We start from the raw sequence: 22,818 nt of genomic DNA, 5'->3' as shown, positions 1-22,818 counted from the left end.
GTCTTGCAGATGTATGGCACCGAGACAGTAAACACAATTAGTGTGCGCATCTGTCAACGACATCTTTCTAGCACATTTTACACATTTCTTGAACCCAGAAGGCTTATGCTCCTTGGGTTCTTTAGAGCAGTCCTTCAAACTCTCCTTAGACATTATGTAGGTAAAACAATAACAAACTTTTAAAACCCTTTTTAATTTTTTTTTTTTTATAAATAGAATCCTCTAACTGAAATGGATTCTACCGAAAGGGGAAAGGGACAGAACCCTATAACTTAAACGGGATCTGACCTGGAAGAGAAAATGGCCCTGAAACTTAAGGGGCCGAGAGAGGCCTCTAACTAAAATGGCACTCTCTAAAGAGGGGCGGAAAGACTTAAAAGGATTCTAATGCAGACAACACGAACAGCTAACAGGTGTATATAGGGAAGAAAAAATAGTACAACTAGCAAGGAAAAATACCAAATAATTGAAAAGTTATAGTTATGAGCCAACAAGCCAATTGAGCCAACTGAAGAAACGTCTCAAAGCTTGCGTGGCAAACGAGATCTGGGGATGTAGACTGGGGCATCATAGGATAGGGATTAGCCTCAAGCCACTGTAAGCTCTCGAGCTTTTGTATTCAGCTGAGTCGAAGCCGAGGATGGGCTCCGAACCAACCAGCAAGAATTACTGCGAGATAGGACTACATAGGTTCGTGTGTGTGTGCGTGCATGCAAATGGATCCCTATGTAACATTAATCGTGCATGCAAATGGATCCCTATGTAACATTAATATTTATACAGTGTACCATGTACCAGTTATCTACAGAGTCTAACACACACGTTTTTATCACATACTTTATTTGGAGCTCCTACAATTATGAAAACATTTAAATGTGCACACAGACACACTCACATACCAAAAATGATTAAACCATTTGAAGAACTGCCCTAGAGCATAAAAGAGACAAATAATACACACACTTATACTTTACCTCCATTTCCATCTCCTGTAGTAATATCTCCACCTTGGATCACAAAATCTTTTATCACACGATGAAATTTGCTTCCTTTATAGCTGTATTCAAACTACGTATGGGGAAATGAAAACAAGATTAAATATTACATGTACGCTATTGCAAACAAACATTAAAAGAGCAGTGTGCAAACCCCACAATAAACTGATACTTCAACAAATCTAACTGATCCTGAACAGAAACAAAAGAATATGTTAAATCAAATTGTGACCACTGCAGCTGAACAGGTTAATACTGTGTGTGTGTGTGTGTGTGTGTGTGTGTGTGTGTGCGTGTGTGCGTGTGTGTGTGTGTAAATGGATCCCTATCTAAACATATAACGTTTGCTGTTGTGAACTTTCGAACATAGAATTGGAAAACATTGAAAACATGGAACACTGAAACATAAACAAGAGACACAAAACCTGCTTCTTTGCAGAGGGAGGCATATATATATATATATATATATATATATATATATATATATATATATATATATATATATATATATATATATATATATATAAATTCTGAGGTTACACTACAGTGGGGAAAGGAGCAAAACCTCAATCTCCACTGTACCATGATCTTGCACAATGAAGGTTTTTTTTTCCAGTGTTCTGTTTTTTTAACATTCCTGGTTCGATGTTATAATGTTTGCTGTTGTGAATGTTTAATGTTTACATAGGGATCCCCATGCATACGTATATATGCATACATATATATATACTGTGTCTATCTCACATCATCAAACTTGTATAAGTTTGAACGATGTAATATCGAACCCAAAAGTCCGAAACTGCACAATAAACACACAGAACAGTGATTTTTAAATCATTGTTCCCCAACAAAAAAAACCCCATAAACCTTAAACTAAAAACTAAAGTGGGGGATGTGCCCCCCACACAGCCCCTACTTAAATATACCAACTCCGAGATCGCACCACAGTGGAGGAAATAGCAAAGCTCCGAAAAAGGCTCACTGACTTCTTTCCTTTGGAAAAAAATCGATGTGCCGTGGCGTTGCTATTTTTGCGTTTCAGACTTTTGGATTAGATATTACATCGTTCGAACTTGTACAAGTTCGACGATGTGAAATAGACCCATATATACTCACACATTACAATGTAAAATTATGGGGGAAAAAATACAGAAATCACTGAAATAGAAAAAATGACAAACATTAGAGACGCTAACCTAAGATCATTAGCTGAGTAAAAACAAAATGGTTGAGCAGATAATAAAACATTGAGTGAATCAGAAAACAAAAAAATGGAAGTGTTAACAGAGGAAGAAAAAGTCCACAGGTATTTACAACCTTATAGAGAGAGGACTGGACTCATGAGAAGAAGCAAGACTTAACACGGTGCAGCTCATTTGCAGAAAAGAAATCAATTCTAACTAATACTTATAAAACAAAGTAAAATATATTTTAAGATGCATGAACACCCAGACATGGTAAATGTTATAAAAGAGAGAATAGCAACATATAATCTAATGTAGTGAAAAATAAGCAGTTTAGTGATATAGAAACAGAGCAACTTGAAAATGAAAGGATGTATTAACTAAGAAGTGAAGGATTTGATTGGGAACCTCAAGCACAAGTGCCATTTCCATTTCAGAAATGTAGTTCACTAAAACAGGCACAGGCTGAGGAAGTAACAGAGGAAACAAAGCATTTTATCAGCCAATAATGGTTTATTAATTCAGGAGATCTAGCTACAGAATCACTCAAAAACCAAGATATATGTCTTATGCCGTGACAGAAAGAGCATGAAACACAAACTGCCAAAGAAGCTCTTAACCATGCAGAGAACAATTTAAAGGAGACCTGCTGGCTTTGACAGAAGTGGATAAACATAACGATATATAAATGCAGAGACAGAAGCTAGCAAAACTAATCAAGGCATGGATTGTTAAACTAACAAGCAAAGTTAATCAAGTCATTGGAACTATAAAAAGAGATCCACATGATGTAGCAGAAATTACACCATGACAGGTCATTCTTACTCAAAAATGTGCACACTGATTGGACAGCCCAAGAAAAGTAAGCAATTTATTTCTTAAATAATGTCATTGTATAACAGCAATAACCTACAAATGAGTGTGGGTATATCCGAATTTACCCAGACTCACTCATAGGTTACTGCTTTATTAACAGAATACTGTGCAGCAAAACTAGTAACAGAGAAGATATTACAAAGCATAAACTAGTAAAGGAAAATAAAGAAACAAATAGATCTCTATGGACATGCCAATTAGAATCAACTGCAACACAGTTTAAAAAAAAGTACCACCATGAATTCATACATTTCTTACATGAAACACAGGAGGGAAGAATAATATTAGTTGGGGAGTTAAATTTACCAGAAACAGACTGGAATAATATTGATTCAACAACGTTAGTAAAGAAATTATTCACAGATTATGTTCAGGAACAACTAATGCTAAGAGAAAACTACTACCCAGTGTGTAAGAATTCAGTGTGGAACATTCCAGGTTGATTCTTTGTCACTATTACTGTTTTCTTTTGCCTTCAATCAATTAAGCTGTTTACTTAACAGTCTAGGCAATAATGCCGCGGTGGTACAGTGGTAGCGTTGTTACCTCACAGCAAGAGGTTCTCCCGTTCGATTCCCGGCTTGGCTTGAGAGTGCCTTCTGTGCAGAGTCTGCATGTCCTCCCCGTGGTTGGGTAGCATTCAAAAGACATGCATGCGTAAATGGGCATGCCTTCGTTGAAGGCATAACCTCTAACAATGCTACCAACATAACCCCAGATACTACAACCCGCCTACTAGGTGTAACAATTGATAATCGCCTGAACTACGATGACCACATTAACTCCACTATAAAGTCTGTTAATAAAAAATTTGGTACCCTCTATAGAATTAAACCCTTCCTTACCCCTTCTGCCAGAAAAACTATTGCCCAGACCCACCTTATTTCTACCCTTTTCTATGCCTCTGCTATATATACTAACCTATCTAAAAACAACGTCTCCAAACGTTCTACCTGTTATAATAGCATAGCTAGATTCATCACTTGCTCCCCCTTTAAAACTCACCACTGCCTCAACCTCAAACAACTGGGATGGCTAGAATTACAGAACTATATACTTTGTCAACAATTACTTATCACCTAAGAGATCCTATACCACCACAACAACACCCCTATCCTCAGTAATATGATTACACCATACAAAAATCTGGCTACACTACGCTCTGCTAATAAGCTCCTAGTTTCATCTATTAAATCTAAGAACAAAGCTGGTGACTCACTTTTCTCAAACACAGCAGGTAAAAACTAGAATCAGCTTCCTTCTGAAATATCAACCCTTGCTTCTACTTCTCTATTTAAAAAACATCTTAAAGAACATCTTAAAACTCACTGGCTTTTTCCATGAGCAAACCCAGACTGATATCTCTTTCCCCTTCCTGCTCTCACCCCTTTCTCTACTCCTCTAACCTATGCCTCTAATTCTAGTCACTACACTTTCCTTCATAGTATGAGGATAAAATAAAAGGGTTTTCTCTCCTAATTGGGTCTTGCTCAAACTTACTACTGTGTTTAGTATAATTTTTTTTTGACCAATGTTGCCTCTGTACCGTGATTTTACCTGTTTATTTATATATTGTAAACTTTGTCACTGTTCATGCTTGGAGCTTTTCTCCCCGGGCCTCTACTAAAAATGGACATATATCCAGTTAGACTAGCCCGGTCAACAAATGTAAAATAAATAAAATAATAAATAAGGTTGGGCCTCGAGCTGGCACCTCGGCGTTTTGTAAAAATCTACTGCCAATCATTAGCGGACTGGAGTTCTGCTGTGGCGACCCCTTACCGGGAAAAAGCCGAAAGACAAACAACAACTTAACAGTCTAGGTAATGGGTTTAGTTTGACTCCAAGAAAATCATCCTGTCAAAAGATAACTCATCTACTGTTTGTAGGTGGTCTAAAATCATACAGTTCATCAGATATACACACCTGAAAGAACATCTACAAGTTAAAACATTCTTGGGTGACATAAAAATGCCATCTGGTCTTGACAAATGTGCAAAAGCATCATTTGAAAGAGGACAATTGAAGAACCAAACATATCTTTTAAAAAGTATGCATTGACACACAACTACAAAATGCACATGTTGCCATTAATGCTAACTCATGTACTGTTCTGTACCAAACGGAGGTATCCAGTATCCTGTCATGAAAATTTTAAAAGAAAATGTGAAAGCAATTCTGAATGGCAGCAATTTAATATATGATAAATGTCAGTATAATCCCACTTATTGCCATCAATTATATGTGATGGCTAAAGGCTACAGCATCATGATCCATTCTTACCACCAAATAACATGCAAGAGAAAAATGTCCTTAGAAGTGTATGGTAGACTTGCTCTGGTGCATCAAGTAACAGGCCAGCTACACGTAAATTAGGTTTACACTGTACAGCTGCTGATATGAGTTATAATCGCTAGCTTCTCATGACGACATCCATCACAGAGTGGTCTTGTGCCTTCCAGTAAAATCTTACAAACAGTAACTGAAACTTGCAGACATGAAAATGGGGAAATTATATTTTTTCATTAGGAATGACTGCAAGTAGGGCTACAGAGAATAGGCAAGAGAGGGTTAGAATTTATTGGAGAAAACTGGCAAAGGAACCAAGGTATTGGAACCAAATAACAGAGAGGGAGAGGTAATAGAATGGGAAGAGGCCAATAAGACATTTGGAATGCAGGCTAGAGACTGCCTTCCTTATCAAGGATGAATAACACAGTTTCGGCAAAAAGAAAGCGATAAGGGAATCCCAAGTGAAAGGCCTGCTCTTGTAGAGTTTTTAGTTGAATGAAGCTAAAAAAGGGATAACTATTCGGATGCATAAAATATTGCACTGTAACTATAGTAATCAAGAGTAAGTTAGAATAGACTGGCATAAGAGACTGGATAAGCAATTCACAAGGAAACAATGAAAGGACATATGTATGTCTCCCAAGTATGCAACAGAGTCTAGAAGATTTAGAATTTTTGCATGGGAAGTGTTTGCATAGGTATTTTTATACCCCAAGCAGACTCTAAAGAATTTTTCCTCAGGTAGATGGCAAATGTTAAAGGTGTGACTGGGAAGAAACAGGTAATTGGGAATGTGTTTTGGGACTGTAATAAGTTGGCAGACTTCAAAAATTCCCTGCAGAGTACCCCATCAGAAATACTGGGTAAGGCAATAGGTGTAACAAGGGAAAATATTTTTTGAGCTGGAATACAAGATCTAAACTGCCTAGACATAGTAAACCCTTGCTAAATTTAATTATGGTTGCTGCTAAAAAAGCAATTACTAGAAAACAGAAATCAACTGTATTTGAAGTACTGAATATTGCAACAGAGATACAAGAATTGGCAGTGGGATCTTTAGACAAGGGTAGGAGCAAATTACATAGAAAAATTGAAATTGTGGGAACAATACATACAGAATAATGCTTTGGAGGAGGAGTGAGAATTAAGGATAGACAGGAATTAAGCAATTTATGTAATGTTGGATTGATGTGCCGTGGTGGTACAGTGGTTAGCGTTGTCGCCTCACAGCCAGAGGCTCTCCGGTTCGATTCTCGGATGGCGTGCCTTCTGTGCAGAGTCTGCATGTCCTCCCCACAGTCAAATTCACTCTAAAAGACATGCAGGTAGGTGCGTACGTGAGTGGGTGTGCCTTTCTTGAAGGTTGGCAACTCGATACCATAAAAATTCACTGCCAATCATTAGTAGACCAGAGTTCCACTGTGGCGACCCCTAACCGGGAAAAGCTGAAAGACAGTTTTATGTAACGTTGGATTGATGATAGTTTGTACAAAAAAATAAGCATATGTTATGTAGAATCTGTAACTGGGAACATATTATTTATTTATTTGACATTTGTTAACCAAGATAGTCCAACTGGGTCACATAATCCATTTTCAGCAGAGGCCTGGGGAGAAAAGCTCCACATTTAGACATTTAGGCAAACAGATAGATTACAATTTTTACAACAAAAATGTTTAAGACTTTACATAGTATAATGCAGACGGGTTAAAGTTGAGAGCCAAAGTGCACAGTTACTTAGTGTTTTGCTTAACTTCTACAACATTACTATGTACTGCTAGACTACTTGAGAAAAAGTAGTTAACTTGGTAGCATATTAATCACAAGAATAGGCTTACACTAGATTATAAAAGGTCATACAGACAGCTGTACTTGGAGAAGGGAAGAAGTAGCATAAAGATTTGCAGGCTTCAAAGATAATCAGGGCCTGAGACGACTGAAGAGAATCAAGGGTGGTGCATAGAGGAAGCAGTTGTAGAAGGGAATAACCTGGATTTAAATGTGCGGCGCCAAGACTTGCTTACAGGTGCTTTTTCAGAGTGAAAGGCCAGAGGTTAACCTGGTGCTTGATGGGAGAAAATTCCACAGTTTAGAAACTGAGTACGAGTATAGAGATTGACCTGGTTTGTTTAGAGGGTTTGGAGATTTCTAATGAATTTTTGTCTTCTGATCTGTGGGATCTGCTTGGTATGTAGTGTTTGACAAGCTTATTTTAGGGCAGGACAGGCAGTGGGTTTGTAGATTAGGTTGTGCATAGTAGTTAGTTGGATATATGTTAGTTGGTTGGAGAGTTCAAGCCAGTTTAGTTCCCATAGTGGTTTACAGTGGTGTGTATGGTATTTGGAGTTTATGGGGAACTTTGTGACTTTGTTATAGCATTGTTCCATTTTTGTCTTGGTGTAGTTTTGCAGATTGGTGGTGGGTATACAAGAACCATAAAATAGGGAGGGAAGAAGGAAAGTTTTTGCTAAGGTAGTCTTGGTTGATGTGGTAAGGAATTCTCTTTTTCTGGAGACGAGTCCTAGTTTTTTGTGGGTTTTCTTTATGTTTTGTTGGATATGAAGGTCGAAGGTGAGTTTGTTATCAATAATTACATCAAGTAATTTTGTTTCTTGAACTCCTTCGATGATAGTTTTGTATGCTGAGTGCATGTTAAATTCGTCACAACTGGGGGTGGTATTTTTGGGGTGAAAGACTAAGTTTGTTTTTTTGGGGGGGGTTCAGAAAAAGTTGGGCACCTGTGAGCCATGATTCTGTAGCAGTGAATGATTTTTGAGTATTGTTGAAATTGTAGTTCTGGGGAGAGTACGAGATGTGCAGATTAAAGTGGAATTGTCTGCATACTGGATCAGTGTTCCAGGGGAAGAGGAGGTATGTAAGTTTTTGGTGAATATATTAAACAGTTGGGGTCCTAAGATGGAGCACTGGGGGACTCCTGTAAGGTTATGTAGAATGGGGAGAGTTTGGTTAGACCATTTGACAGCTTGCTTGTGGTCTTGTAGACAGCTTTAAAACCACTGTACTGTGGTAGGGGAGCAACCTAGGTTGGACAGGGTATCAACAGTAAGGGGTGTGAGACTGTGTCAAATACTTTAGTGAGGTCCAGAAACACTGAGGATACCAGGTATGCTTCATCTCAGGCCCTATTTATGGTGTCTGTTAAGGATAGCAGAACTGAGGATGTGTTGTGCCCAGGCCAGCAGCTGTGCTGGGTTTGAGTAAGCAAGTTGTTCTGTAATAGGTATTGCATTAACTGTTGGTAGATACACCTTTCAAGAATTTTGGATGTAGGAGATAATATTGATATGGGGCAAAAGTTGGATATTTTGGAGTTCCCTCCTTTATTGGTGTTGTATGCAAAAGTTTCCATAGAGTGGGGAATACAGATTCAGGGGAAGATCTATTTATGAGAATGCTGAATGGATAAGAAACTGAGTCAGCGTCGAGCTTTAGGTATTGTGGTGGGAGATCATTTGTGGATGTGGAGCAGGATTTTAATTTGAACGGTGATTTTTTTATTGCTGAAGTGGCTATAGGCTGAAAGGAAAATCTGGTTACTTTTGCATTGGTTGTGTGTGTTGTTATTGGTGTGGTCTGAGTTAGATGGTGGGGAGTCATTGGTATCAGAGAGTAAGAGGGGGGGCTCTTGTGTTAGTAATTAGTAGGTTAACTATGGATTTTATGAAGTGTTTATTAAATCCTTCTGCTATTAGTGATGAGGGGCATTGGGCAAAGGGGAATGCTCTGTACTGGGACTGAGAAAGGTTGATACTGAGTGCTAAAATTTTTGGGGTTGCATTTATGTTGTAGCTGAAGGTGTGAGTAGTAGGATTTTTTGCTTTTGTCTACTAGTTTGGATACACTATTGTGGAGTGCTTTGAAGGAGAGAAGATTTTGTTGAGTTTTATTTTGTTTCCCTGTGTTTCAGGCTAGGTCTCTGTTTCATCAAGTTAATACAATCTTTGGCTATCTATGGGGTTATATTTTTTAACCGTTTTTGTCTATACAGGGGCTAGACTGTCAGGTATTTTCAGGAAGGTAGTATTGAAATACTGGCATCATTGACAGGTAGTAGCATTAGGGATGTCCAGTTTATTTTATGGAGTAAATTTTATTTATTTATTTATTTATTTATTTATCATTAAGTATCTGTTGACTAAGTTTAGTTGTGTTTCTAACTGATTTCAGTGAGTGTGTTTTTGGAAGATGGGTTCTGGCTCTGATGGCATATGTGGGAAGATGGTCATTAAGTGAGACAGAGACGGAGTGTGCCTGAGGAGAAATTGTTTTTCGGTAAGATACTACAATCAAATCCAAAGTAGAATAGCAACTGAAGTCTTTATTACATCATGCTGGGCTTCTGATTAGTGGTGTAAAGCCATATAGGTTAATACTAGTGGAGGGAGAGTCTGTTGTGACAGAATGCCAAATGATGTTCACTGTCACCTAGAAAGACTGTTTCTTGCTTGATGTTTTGTGATGTCCAAGACAGTACATCTTTCAGGACAAATATGTTGTTTACGGGTGGAATGTAAGCTACAATGACACATTTTCTTTTTGTATCGAGGTTTAGGGGAGGCTATTAGGATCTCTGCATTGTAAATGGTAGGTAAACTCTTTGAGTAGGGGTTGAGTATGGAAGGATATAGAAGCGTTATCCCTTAGTCTTTCTTTTTTGGTCTCTCTTCTATGAATGGTATAGTTGAGAGGTATAATTTCTATATCTTTTATGTTGGGATGTAGCCAAGCTACAGTTATGGTTAGCATGTCTGGTTTGTTTTGTTCTATCCAGGCATGCATAGGGGTTATCTTGTTGCATATACTTCTTAGGTTTAAAGTAATTAAATTTAGGTTTTTAGTGCCATTTTTTTGTTAGCAATTGTGTTTGGCACTGGGTTTGGGTGTACATCTTTACTCTGTACCAGGATAAAGACAAGATATGTGTACAATGAGTCACATTTTGTAATGGGGGTTCGAGCTAAGGGTAAAAATGGGGTTTAAAGGATACAGTAGTTGCTAATCGGGGGCTAGACATATATAGGAGGGTATAATGAAACAGCTGAGGAGAGATGTTAGAGTAGTAGTTTTGTTTGTAAGGTAGGTTGGTGGTGGAGGTTGTTGATGTATAACTGTGTGGCTGTTTTGTTGGACAGTGGTTGTAGTGAAGCTAACGATTTTTAGCAATGAGGTTAGACAGGAAAAAAGTAGCATGTTAGATAAAGTAAATAATGATATGCAGAAATTTTTTATCAAATGTTATTAAGTAGTAGGGTTTAAGGTATGCTTAAGTTTCTGTAGGTGGTGAAATGTTAAAAGGAGATGGCTTAAATTAACTGGTGTAGTGTTCAATTATGTTGGGGTAATTAATACAGCATGCTGGTGTTTGACTGGTTGGTGTTGATTGTGGGTGGAGAGTCTGTGGGTAAAAATGTAGGAGTAGTGGGGGTGGGTAGAATTTGGGGGTAGGATAGAGGAATGGAGTGAGCCCAAGGGTAACATGGGCGAATGGAGCGGGTTGCACCAAACAGCAGAATCAAGGTAAGGAAAAATAAACAAACAATCTATAAGCACAGACTATGGCAATGTGATAGCTAAAACTACTGTTACAGCTGCACTGAAGTAGGTAAATAGCCAGGAGAAAAACAGATGTTATTACAGCAACAGTTAGACTCTAATATGGTTTGTTTTGTTTTACCTAAATGTATGTTTGCCTATGTCTTGCATGAAAATTCAATAAAGGTGTTAAAAAAACAGTAACAAACTCATCTAAAATTATTTTGCAGACAAGTAAAATATTTTTGTGGAGGAGGTTAATACATTTCCAGTACAAATAACCCCATTCTTGTCTTTATGGTAAACCTGTAATGGTCAAATCTTTATGACACAACAAGAACCCAAAACACTGTTTACTCTAAAAATAAGTCAAACAAAAAATATCGGCATAGCTGCCACACGTTGAGCAGCAAATCTTCAAAAGGCAGAAACCAACATCACATCAGTTCAATACACATATTATTAAGCTAATAAACTCCCAGCTACAAGGATTTTCAATTATCAACTGATTAGTAAAATTATATTCGAAAAATAAATACAATTAAGTATTGCATCTTGTAAAATTAAATGTGCAAACAGCATTATACTTGCAAAAAGAAATACTGACATAGGATTTTTTAAACGCCTTTCTTGAATTATCACTTGTGACACAGGCACATTTACATTTATACAAAAGTAATCAAACTGTATTAACAAATTAACATTAACAAACATTTACTTCAAATATATTGCTATACATCATATAACCTAAGCAACATTACATGTTGTGTCTTTCAGCTTTTCCTGGTTAGGGGTCGCCACAGCGGAACTCCGGTCCACTAATGATTGGCAGTGGATTTTTACGTGCCGAGTTGCCAGCCCTGACGCACAACCTTCAACAAAGGTATGCTCATTCACGCATGTCTCCACACAGAAGACGCTCTAGCTGAGAATCGAACAGGACAACGTCTTACTGTGAGGCGACAACGTTACCGCAGCACCACCACCGCAGTGACATTATATAAATTATTCAATTCCTGTCTCCCCTTTTTTTTAAACAAGAAACATCTTTATTAAACCATCACTTATGACATAAGCAACTCGGTACGTAAAAATCTGCTGCCAATCATTAGCGAACCGGAGTTCCACTGTGGTGACCCCTAACCGGGAAAAGCCGAAAGATACAACAACAACTTACGACATAAGCAATCAACACAGGATTATCAAGACAAAGTATCTAAATTGTAAGAACTGGATATGAAGTCAAAAACAAAAGTGCTTACCCCAATAAAACCTATAAACAGAATGATCTGTAGTCAGTCTCTCTTTTGAAGGAGAAGGTTTTGGATCAGGATTTACTTTATTTTCAGAAATAAAATAATTTTTGTTGAAATGATTGTTCTAAATACTTGGACTATAACTTCGGTTTGTCCTGATGCATACTCCAGTCAGGTTGCATTGAAGATACTGGAGTTCCCACCCACAAGTGACCTTTGATTGTGCACAAAGTAAAGCCAGATAAATGAGTTTAACTAGACAGTTGGCATAAATAGTAATTCTAACAGCTTATCTGGACTCATCACCACCAGTAGCTAAAAGATATAATGAAATTCTACTTATTTCTGACTTAGAAATCCAAACAACAGGTGCATGTTTTAAAGGCAGATTCCAGCTTAAGTGCTCTTTCAAGAATGCAATTCTTTTGTGCATACTTTAGAAGCAAAATCAGTAACCATCTCCTTCCACCAGCTTAACAGAATTTAGGCAGTATTTCTGCTTGCCTTTAGTTTTTACCTATGAGGAGGTGTTCCATTTTTTTAACCTAAAGCAACATTTTAAACTTTAAGCAATGCAAATGGGAGAACATTAGGCAAGTCAGTTTCATTCTTTAACAACTACACTGCATTTTGATGACAGAACTTTATGTTCTGTGCAGTTCACATTTTACATGTTGCAGTTTGTTTGTCTTTCGGCTTTTCCCGGTAAGGGGTCGCCACAGCAGAACTCCGGTCTGCTAATGATTGGCAGTAGATTTTTACAAAATGCTGAGGTGCCAGCTCGATGCCCAACCTTCAACGAAGGCACGCCCATTTACGCACGCATGTCTTTCGAACGCTACCCAACCGCGGGGAGGACATGGAGACTCCACACAAAAGGCACTCCCAAGCCCAGTCGAGAATCAAACGGGAGAACCTTTTGCTGTGAGGTAATAACGCTACTGCCATACCACCGCATTTTACATGTTGCACTATTCATTGGAAACAAAAACATAGTTTTATTTTTACTTTTTTATGGAAAAAAACTACAAACTTCACTCAAGCCTTGATCTTTCTCTTCCAAAACCAATTACATTTCTTCAGTGTAGTATCTCTTTTGTACACTACTTTCTTTCTCTGCAGACCTCAAATGAGCTTTCTTGAGAAACATTTAAGACACAAAGCTTGCAAAGATAAAAGCATTTTAAGTTGCACAGAGTAATTTTTTGTCTGTGGTGCATTCATGTTTTTGTTAATAGGTTAAGACAATTTTGTTATATCTGGCATTTCTCTGCTTTAGTAGCTAATTTTCCCCTTTTGAATGACTGTTGGTTTCCAGTGTCTACTAGTTGGATGCACCCTGGCTTGCAGAATATGTCCCCTAAACCTACTTAGTGCTACTCAGATTACCTGAATCCATATAAGAAATAACTGCTGTGACACATCTGACTCATCCACCGTGGCACCAGTGCAAGGTTCCATGAGATTTTCTACTCCATCCACCTGTGATTCATCTCACATATACCCATGGCATATACTAAGTACTAATGTCTCTCTAGCATGGTAGCTTCACATACTGTTATGACAGTGTTCCATCTCTGGTCTGGTAACTCCACCATATAACAGACATCACCTTCCTTCCTCACAGCAGAAAAAAAAAAAAAAAGAGTCTTGTGTGCTGCCTACAACTGATTTTATTAAACACAAATAAGCACCACTACTTTCTGTCACATCTTTACATTCCTGGGCTGTCAGTTTGATCACACCAGATCTTTTTATGCTGTTGCATTTGTACTAGGGGTTTTTGTGCTAACCCCAGGAGTTAAGTAGTGAAATTCAGTACATACTTCAAAACAGACTCCTAGTGGGAATTATATTCATCATCACACTCATAACAAATTAAATCTAGGGCCCCCACTCAACCTGTGGCAAAAATGGAAAAAAAAGATGTAGATTCTCTGGGTATGCAAAGAGAAGAAGGTCTACATCCCACTTGTACTTTTACAGGTTTGCAAATGCTCTGAACATGATCTTAAGAGTATGGTTCAACCACTTCAGGGGTAGTGTTTAAATACTTTTGCCAATAATGATAGACATACTGCTACCAACCATCTCTTCACCTGAAGTAGCACCTTCCAGGTGAAGTCCAATACTTTTTAGTATCTGTAGCTCTAAAGAAGCTACATCACTAGTCTGTGCTGGAAATATGAGCACTGGCTGGGAATTCCCTTTGTTCCCTTCCCCATGTGACTGTCTCCATGCTTGGTTGCTTGTAATTGTATGTACATAATGTACTGCATCATCAAATTCATTAACTTTTAAGCACCTGGTGGAATACCATCAAACACAGCTACTCATTTCTCCCTTCCCCTTTTCCCAGTCCTAGTGAACCCTGGCGACTAGAACTTGGAAAGGTGTCCTTCCCATGACCATAACTGGAGTGGACTACTTGGGCAATTAGTGTTACTCTCTACCAACTGCAAGCTTAACAATAGTTATGCTTGATGTGGTATTCCTCTTAGCATTGTTCTTTTCACCTACTTATCAGGAGAGGGTGCAGGAACTTCTGATTAGTGGATTAGCTACAGTTTCAAGACAACCCACTACTACCATGCTAAAGTTCAGAATGCTCTATAAGTTTCCTTAGAACTCCACGTAGAGTTGAGAGCCTCTTCCTTTGCTTTTGTGCCTTGCTGGCTAGACAGAAATCACCCTTTTCCATATTTCCTCAGCAGGGTCATACTCCTGATCCATTAAACAGACTGCATCTCCTCAGGCAAAGTACTGCCAGACGCCATATTGTAGAATCTGTTAACATTACAAAAGTAATAACTTAAGTGGTAACTGGACATCCACCCAGCCACCTACAAAAATAAATGCTTATTGTTGCAATGCCTTTCTGTTATAAACTTCAGGAGCAAGTATAAAACATTAAAATAAACAGCTTTAATCTATACAGCCATAATCTACATTTTACTTGAAGCATGAACAGCTTTGGCAAACAGCAGACTAGTTAAAATCTCACCCACTGCCCCTGACCACTTTGGTATAGACATGCTCAAATATGCAAAACTATCAGGGTCATGACACTCTTTATGCGGAGTAAATAATTCACTACTAGTCTTAGCATCCAAAGCTCACCTACACTGCTCAAGTGACTCTGGCAGACAGTAATCCATTGTCAAATGTCTCTGCCGCTTCTCTACTTTCAGTGCCATAACAAACTCATTTTAATACTTCCTTTCCTTGTCTGCAGCTTTAGACTTATCCATCCCCTCTACTACTTTAAGGCCTCTTTCTTCCAGTTACATTTCTATTTTGTTCACTTTAAACTGCATTTTTAGGTGATCTGAGAATTGAATGAATTGCTTTGCTGCATATTCTACTCTCACAGCTAACAGTGCACCTTGAATTTCACCTAACTGAATCCTAGTTGCACCAGTGGTGGCTATTATCTCATCCTTGGTCACACAGACAGGTGTGCATTTTTTAGTGAGGTGTGACATTAACATTTTTTTCACATTACAGCTAATTTTGTGGCTCTCCTAACTACTCTGTCTAAAATAACTACTCTGCATAATATACTGTTGTATAGTTACCTTGTGGTTGCAAAGGTAAACATAGTTTTGATGACAACATTGTTTTGCAGGTGACAGTAACATTTCAGTTCATAACATTTCACCACTACTACCAATTTAATATGTCAAAGTACAACCTTTAAATCCATACTGCTAGCAAAAATTTAATATGCAATGAACAGGATTATAATCCCACCCACTGCCACCAATAATTAATCATCCATCCATCCTTTGTTGACTGAGTTAGTCCCACTAGGCTAGTAACCTCTTTTCAGGGGAGATCCAATGTGGTATTAATACTATTATATACTAATGTGTGTGATGTTCAAGGGCTATGGTCTTAGATCCACATCACTGACCTCCAAACAATAGGAAGGGAGAGGCAATTGACTTTAAGAGCATATGGGTAAATGCTCACTACTTCCTCAGATAACTTCTTCCAAATCCAAATGAAGTTTTACTCTATACAGCTGCAGATGATGGCTATAATCATAGACTCACCAGAATTTCATCCACTGAGACTACTGCCTTCCAGTGGAATTTTATGATCAGTAATTGAAACTTTCCTAACATTAGTCTGCACAGAAATGCATACACCATATTCACCAGCAGGCTTTAATATTCTTTCATTACCAACACCCTTTTCCCTATCTTTAAGATCATGCTACCACCATCCAGGCCTTTCTGGCACTCCATGAAAATAATTACTCTTTACATTTAAAATAAGCCAACCATCAAATCTACATATTGTAGAAACAACTTAGGAACTCATCAAAAACTGAATGTATAACAGTACAGTATGCATACCCATAAACTAATAGATCACCAGCCACAAAAATGTAAACTGAATAAAATTATGTACTTGAAATAATAAAATTAAGCAATATACCGAGTAAAGCTAAAGCTGGCACAAAGAAGGATTTTACCAATTATCTGGATCTGCAACTACCTACAGCTAAATGATTAGTGAATTCTATCTCCTTCTGACGTAAATGTCAAACAGTTGCAGTTTTGCCATCTTGGTTTCATGTACATTTCCCTTGAGCATGTTCCATACTCCATAAGTAGTTAAGACATATATTTTATTAATTTATATGGTGTGTATGTATGTATGTATACATATATATATATATATATATATATATATATATATATATATAGATACATACACAAATATATATGCTTTTCTGTATAACAGGGAGATCTTCATTTGTGTACAAACACAATACTATGTTTTTTAATGAAATTCAACATACAGGTATAGACCAGCACTAATTAATTTTGCATACCAGTTATTTGCTTTAGGGGAGGATGTTTAGATTAACTTATCTGCTGGTAATGCAAAATTAAAGGTTAATGATAGATTGTCTCTTTTGCCTCTGAAGTTAGGAGAACAATCTAATGAAACATTACAGTTAACTGCTGCACTTTCATTCCTTGAAAATATCACAAGCATTTTCAAATATTTTAGAGTTGCAACCTGCAACCCTCTATATACATGAACAAAAAGTCCATAGTATGGGGACAACTGTCTTGAAAATGGTAGATAGTAAAGGTACTGAGGAAAGGCTTGGAAGATGTATTGAGGGGGTGGTGCCTTGAAACAAAGACAGAAAAAAAAAATTGAGTTACAGAAGGGTAAAGAATAGGGTAATTAGGGATAGGGGTAACAGTGTTGTGGGATAAACATTATAAGGAGGGTGCCAGGGAAGACAAGGTAGAAGAATATGATGCTGATTTATGGGTGATGCATACTGCAAGAAGTCTGGTGAAAATGGGCAATTTAGAGACAACTATGGCAATAGCTGAAAGGGGGAATGAGATGTTGGAGGTAATTAAAAAGTGAAGTTTACAAAGATATTGAGAACATCTTGGTAGGAGGTGGCAGGCACAGAAGAAAAACCTATACAGTTGCATAGGACTGTCAGGATAGTACTGAGTAGAAACTAGAGGGCAAACAAAGAAAGGTACCTGAAAATGGCCTGGTGGAAGAGGAATATGAGCAGATGAATAACATCATGTACAAGGAGGTAATGCATGCTAAGGTAAAGCAAGTAAGACCACTGTCAGGCAGGCACAAGAATAAACAAATCTTTCCTTACATACTTAGAAGAAACAAAGAATGTAGGATCAGTAGCAGTGAAATAAAAGAGGATGGCAAAGGTATTAAGGGAGCAAGAGAAAAGGGACAGTTCCCCAGTGACTTGTTTTCATTGAGTTATTTTTTTAATGAAGAAGGATTGATCGATATGGCAGTATAAGTATGCAACAAATTGGACATTCTGATAGTGGAAAAATAGGAAATCAAGGTCTTGGAGCAGGCTAAGGTACAATGGCAGGATGACTTACCTTATATGATTCCTAAGCAATTAGCCAGGGTGAAAGAGTCAGTAAAGGATGGAGTGGTACCGCATGTCTAGAAGTGGAAAAAAAAAAAAACAGGTAGTGCCCACTGTCAAAGGGAGGGGATTATACAGTCTGGATATTTATAGTCCTATCACATTTTGACTTTTATGGGGGAGAATGTTTAGGATTCTAAAAGATAGGCTAAGGAAATTTGTGAGTGACACTGGACATCTAAACAATCACCATATTGTGTTTAAAATAAAGAGATAAGTTTGGACAAAGACAGAATTCCAAGCCCAACTTAATGGTGTAAGTGGATGAAGTCCTGACAATGCCACACATCACCCATTTTCAAGTAGCAGCATGGGTGCTGGAGGGAACAGCAAGGGGAAGATGGGAATGAATGGCTGATGCAACTCACCCATCCTGGCTGTGGGCTAGGCTCACTGCATTGCTCACTTGCAGACGTACAGGTGTACTGGCTACTGCAAGGAAACTTGAGCCTCCTCTGCAGTGGTGCACCAATTATCAGTGGGCTGGCATGTGTGGAAACAAGCATGTACCTTGTGCCAGCTGTGGGGGAGCTGGGAAACCAATGTAGAGGATTTAGGTGGGGGCCTGAAATCTGAAGTGTGGATGATGGCTCCCACTCCTGGTCAACTGGGTTTTCAAAATGGAGGAATGAAAGCACTATAGTGATATTAACTCCAGGGAAAGAATGGGTCAATGGAGAAGGAGAGGAAGGCTAAATGGTCAGGAGGAATAACGGTATTAAAAATAAAGATAATAGTATTCTATGATGAAGTACTTGCTGGGTTTATAAGATATTTTGCACCTGGATTTCAGCAAGGCTGTTGACCCTGTGCTATAAAAACATGCTGCTGCTGCAGAAGATTTAGGGACATATACATTTGGAAGGATGGGTAAGCTTATAAATTTGTGGGATGTGTGAAAACTGGATGGAAGGAAGGGCACAATGAATAAGTGAGCTTCTACTAAAGCCTATGAATGAAATTAATGAAGACTGCAAGGTTTGGTAACCGACCGGAACTGACTAGTTTTTGCATGGCAGACATTTACTTTATGAGAGGAGGGTAGATGAACATTTCTGTTAATGATACAAAACCGGGGGGAATAATAAGGTATATTATGAGGAGATGTATTCATGCCACTTTTAGTTATTTTTTATAACTCTTTCATTTGGAAGTTAATGATGCTACCAAGTGTGCTGCAGTGACCCACCCAGTACGCAAGTGACAGGATATTTCATGATTTCAAGATGAGCCTAAAATATAGATAGTGAGAGCACCTTCCTAAATAAAATGGGACCCTCCTCCTTTCTGATATAATACAGTCATCTTGTGGTTGCAAGGAGGGAGTCTATACTGCAAGCAGTGACCTTGAATGTCTATAGCTATTGTAAGCATGCTCCTATTATGATATGCTCAATGTAAGAATACAAACAGTGGTATTACTCATCATGTACGAGCAAATACTAAATCAGTACCAGAGGAATACAAGGTAGTATTAAATCAATACCTAAGGTGCTCAAACATCACTGGAGAAAAGGCCCTACGGGACTGCAGTAACAAAAACTGTTGAGTTTATGGAAAGATATCCAACCATTACTGCCTAGAAAAAGTTGGAATGAAAACCCACGTAGCTACTCCATGTGTTTTGTGTAGAAAAATTCCATTAATGGCTGTAAGATCAACAGCCTTGAGGGATGAGCTGTAATCTACCCTTGTGATACATTTTCATGGAAAACAATATAGCCTGCTAGCTATTCCGGTTTACAAACAGGTTTGCCTTGCTTATGCATCCTGGAGAAAAAAGATGGATCAGACCTACAAAATTTCTTTTTTCTGTCTAGGCAGGCCTAGAACTGCCTATGCACATTTAGAAGATGAAGAAACCTTCCCCTTTCTTCTGAGGTTTGGAGAGAAAAAATAAATTAGATGGCTTGACTGAGAGTCACTTTTGATACTATCAAAGGCTAATAGGAAGGACTGACACTTTGCGCATAAGCGCCTGAATTTCTGATACTCTCCTTGTTGGTGTGATGGCTGCCAAAACAGTTTCATGAAAGAAACATTGGTGGTTCAGAGTGTCAGTTTAAAGGGAGCCAGGGTTATTTATTTTTTTAGTAAAAAAATCGAGTTGTCCTGGAAGAGGCACTAATTTCCTGGGTGGTGACAAATAAAAGATGCACTTCAGAAATTATACTCCCGAGACCACAGTAGTCAAAGGCAGATCCAAAGGCAAACATGCAGAAATTGCTGAAAGATGCACTTCAATTGAAGCATAAATGAGCCCAGTTTCAACAAGGCAGAAAGACAAAGGACAGCTTGCTGAACTGTGTCTCACTGTGGTCAGAAGCCCTTGGATTTACACCATGCTGTGAATCTAGCCCACAAGGCTAGGTAACATTTTCTAGTAGATGGAAAGATTTCCACTGCAAAATCAATAATCTGTCTTCCAGAATGTAAGATGGAGGTGCATTTTTTATTTATTTATTTATTTACCAGTGACTCATAAAAAATGCATTAGAAGATTGTGATAGCTACCTTACCCAAAAGGGGGTCAACAGAATCAATCTGCCTAAAGAGACAGGTCAGTAACCTGCTTCAGTCTTGAATTGCTTTCCAAGATACGCTGATCAAGGGTGTGGGGGCATAAAGAAAAATCTCTGCAACTTGGCATGGAGAATGCAGCCATTTGCTGAGGTTATTCTGCATGGGAACCATAGGTCTTAAACTTTTAAGAGACCAGTGTGGAACACAAACCCTAGCAATGTGTGACAAACAGTCAAAATGTGAAACACCCTATTTTTGCACTGTGCGAAGCATGCCATTCATTACCATAGGGCCTAGAAGAACATTTGTAAATTTCAATACAACACACTTGAATCAGATACAAAACATTTATTTTACAAGCTGCAATACCATAACCACACCATAAGTACATGGAACAGCACTTCTGTACAAATTAAAAATAAAATCACATTGTCATTAATCCACTTGCTACATTTACATTTTCTAAACAGACCTGTTAGGATGCTCTTCTTGCACTACACATCATACCTTAAATAGACCATATGTACACTTAATATATGCTGCTGTGGCTTTCTTAGCAGCATCTAACAAATGTTTTGGCAGCTTAAGATCACAGCAGTACAGTTCCTCATTCATTTTCATTGCTAATTCGGAGTTCAACGTTTTTGCATTGAGAGACTGTCGCAATTCAGTTTTTACTTTCGGCATCATGCTAAATGCTCTTTCAGCTTGTGCATTTGAGTGCAGCAAACAAAGTAGAGTCATCATAAGCTGCTTAAAGACTGTCAGTTTCCCATCAATACAAAGGTCCCACAGAAGGCGTGCCAGTACTTGAACACACATGAGTGGGGCCCATCCACTGGAACTGTCAGGTTCCCTGTGTCCTCAGTCTGATACTGGGTAAACTCATCAATTAATTGTTCAGCCTCAGCTTCATTTTCATAGTCACCCAGATGGAAACCAACATCTCTGACAAATCCTGAAGAAATATCCAATTTTTTGGCAGAATTAATAAAGAATGCAGCATCTTTCATTAAGTGATCCTGCATGGGAAACTTTTTAAGCATTTTTTGCAGCACTGCAGCATAAAACGCTGTAACTTTTTATAAAAGTTAAATTCAATAACTGCCAGCAATATCCTCCTCATGACTACTCATGTACTGTTTATCATCATAGCCAATACGCAGCTCACTATTTGGCAGAACAGAGGTACTGTCTTGTCTGATTAGTCTGACAGCAGCTGCAGGTCTGAGGAGTCTGCCAGCTTACTACTGCAGGGGTTTATGCACAGTGGCATGCAGTGTCAGAAGGTAACTTTCTCAGCTTTGAAGCTGAATGTTGAACTCCAATAATGGTTCCAGTGCATACTTAAACATAAAAATCATATGCAATTCATGACTCTGTAGGTGTTTAGAGATGAAGTCAATCTTAGTAGACCGTGGCTCTGCAGACAAAAAATAGGAATTTAGAGCTGGCCATATTAACAAGGTTCTGTTCCCCAGACTCAACCATCTAGTAGGTGCATGTCTAATAATCTTGAGGGGGGTCGCTGTCTGTGAATAAAGCAAATTCTTGCAGTTTTTGTTGTCTTTGTGCACTGGAACCGAAATGACAGTACACATCAGATATAAGTTCTTCAAATGGGGACTGTAGTGTTTTTACACCAGCCTTACTATATAGATCTGCCAGGTGGCACAGACACACCACATTTACAATGGTAGGCTTCACCTGCTTTAAATGAAATAACACAGAATTGTGTTTTTCAATCATTGAGCCGGCATTGTCTAAAGAAAAGGCCTCTATGTTGGAAACCAGACATTAAAGCATCAAACAATGCTTGTCCAGTTCCTGACACACATTCTGGCATATTAAGGAACTGCATTACATTTTTGCCTGCCTTCTCATCAAGGTAACCAACAAGGATCACCAACAGTTTGTCATCACCCGTCGGTCCATATACACACAGAATGGTGATTTCTGGCAGTCGGCAGCAACATCATTCTGATAAAGAGGCCCTAGAACATTCCATGCAATACAGGCTGCCTTCATTGCTCCACATGTCATTTTCCTGAGAATGTCTTGATCCTCGCCACATTTCTTCATAAACTTCAGGATGTGTTCTCCTGCTGCAAATGACAAGTTGTGTTTTGCAAAGAGCGACACAAAACCAACCTCTGCCTTTGTACTCGCTAAACTCTGAGGTC

The 22,818-nt window shown here is 38.3% G+C and overlaps 1 protein-coding gene across 2 annotated transcripts in view; it reads right to left on the bottom strand.

The window, feature by feature from the left end:
- The window catches only part of PPIC (peptidylprolyl isomerase C), a 263,346-nt gene that overhangs the window by 138,014 nt on the left and 102,514 nt on the right, over positions 1 to 22,818 (bottom strand). For both annotated transcript variants that reach the window (XM_044060755.1, XM_044060754.1), the window contains exon 3: positions 975 to 1,068. In XM_044060755.1, the coding sequence (XP_043916690.1) occupies positions 975 to 1,068 (94 nt within the window). The remainder of the gene's footprint in view (positions 1 to 974; positions 1,069 to 22,818) is intronic.

The sequence above is a fragment of the Protopterus annectens genome, chromosome 2.part0 (genome assembly GCF_019279795.1).
Source record: "Protopterus annectens isolate FY-2018-M chromosome 2.part0, PAN1.0, whole genome shotgun sequence".
NCBI classification, from domain to species: domain Eukaryota; kingdom Metazoa; phylum Chordata; order Ceratodontiformes; family Protopteridae; genus Protopterus; species Protopterus annectens.
The sequence above is the reverse complement of the archived record's forward strand: the minus strand, read 5'-3'. Positions and strand labels throughout refer to the sequence as shown.